The sequence below is a fragment of the Amaranthus tricolor genome, chromosome 1, assembly GCF_026212465.1.
Source record: "Amaranthus tricolor cultivar Red isolate AtriRed21 chromosome 1, ASM2621246v1, whole genome shotgun sequence".
Lineage (NCBI taxonomy): Eukaryota > Viridiplantae > Streptophyta > Magnoliopsida > Caryophyllales > Amaranthaceae > Amaranthus > Amaranthus tricolor.
Window position 1 is genome coordinate 26,155,138 of NC_080047.1, and position 1,109 is coordinate 26,156,246.

General features: G+C 39.9%; 1 protein-coding gene across 1 annotated transcript in view; it reads right to left on the minus strand.

The window, feature by feature from the left end:
* Nucleotides 1-477: 477 nt before the first annotated feature.
* LOC130808232 (uncharacterized) overlaps nucleotides 478-1,109 on the minus strand; it is a 1,311-nt gene continuing 679 nt past the window's right edge. Inside the window, exon 1 of the mRNA XM_057673716.1 lies at nucleotides 478-1,109. This exon is cut by the window's right edge and continues 679 nt beyond it. Within this exon, the coding sequence (XP_057529699.1) occupies nucleotides 478-1,109 (632 nt within the window).

Below are 1,109 nucleotides of genomic sequence, written 5' to 3' on the forward strand. Positions count from 1 at the left end.
CGAATCTCATTTTCTCGCACAATGGATCCAATTCTATCATCATAATGCATGATAGCATTGAAGTCACCACCTACACACCATGGTTTGGACTGGGTTGTAGCTGTATCTGAAAGAAATTTCCACAGGCAATCTCTTTTTCGAACATCATTATGGCCATACACAAAAGTACAATGGAAGTTCATTCTAGTAGTATTAACCAAAATATCAGTGTGAATCAATTGATCTGTCATATATAGCACATCAATAGTAAAAACATGAGGATTCCAAGCAACAAAAATTCTACCATTATAATGATGAGAGTGATTAGAGACAAAATTCCAGTCGGGACATAAACTAAGGTAAACATTACCAAGGTTGGCTCTTTTTACCCTAGTCTCAAGAAGGCTAAATAATTGAAGGTTATGAGAGGAGACAAAGTCTTTGACTTTCCTCCTTTTCTTCAAATCATTTAGCCCTCTTACATTCCAAATAGAGAAATTATCCATTCTCAACAAGGGGGCAATCCATTCCCCCATGAGTGTCATTAATCTTAGGCATGGAAGCAGCATCCAAAGTTACAAGCTCCTCTGTATTTCCCCCTGTCAGCAAGGCAAATTTGTTATTCATGGGAAGGCTACCATCAGTACTAGGGTCGGTCAGTTTCTGTGGTGTTGGAGGTTTTCGCTTGATAGGAGTGAAACCCTCGTCTTCATGATCATTGTTCCGCTGATTCTGTTGCTGAGTCAATGGTTGAGAAGGAGGTTCTGTTTGTTTGACCTTTGGAATCCATCGTTTAACAATGGTTGTTGTCCCTCTCCTACAGTTTTTCCCTTCGTGACCAAATCCTTTACAGCTGGTACAAACAGTAGGCTTCCAATCGTATTGAATAACCTGAGTAATAGTGTTACCTTTTTCATTAATGAAGGTAATAGAATCAGGCAAAGGGGCGTCCAACTCAGTTTCAATAAGAACACGGGCAAACTGCAACTTGTCCTTGTTGAGTGTGGGGTTATCTGGTTTGATAAATTTTCCCACAGCACTACATATTTTCGTCAAGGCCTTAACACCCCAGTATTTCAGGTCTAGTCCAGGGAGTTTGATCCACATGGGTACAGTTTTAACATCATCCT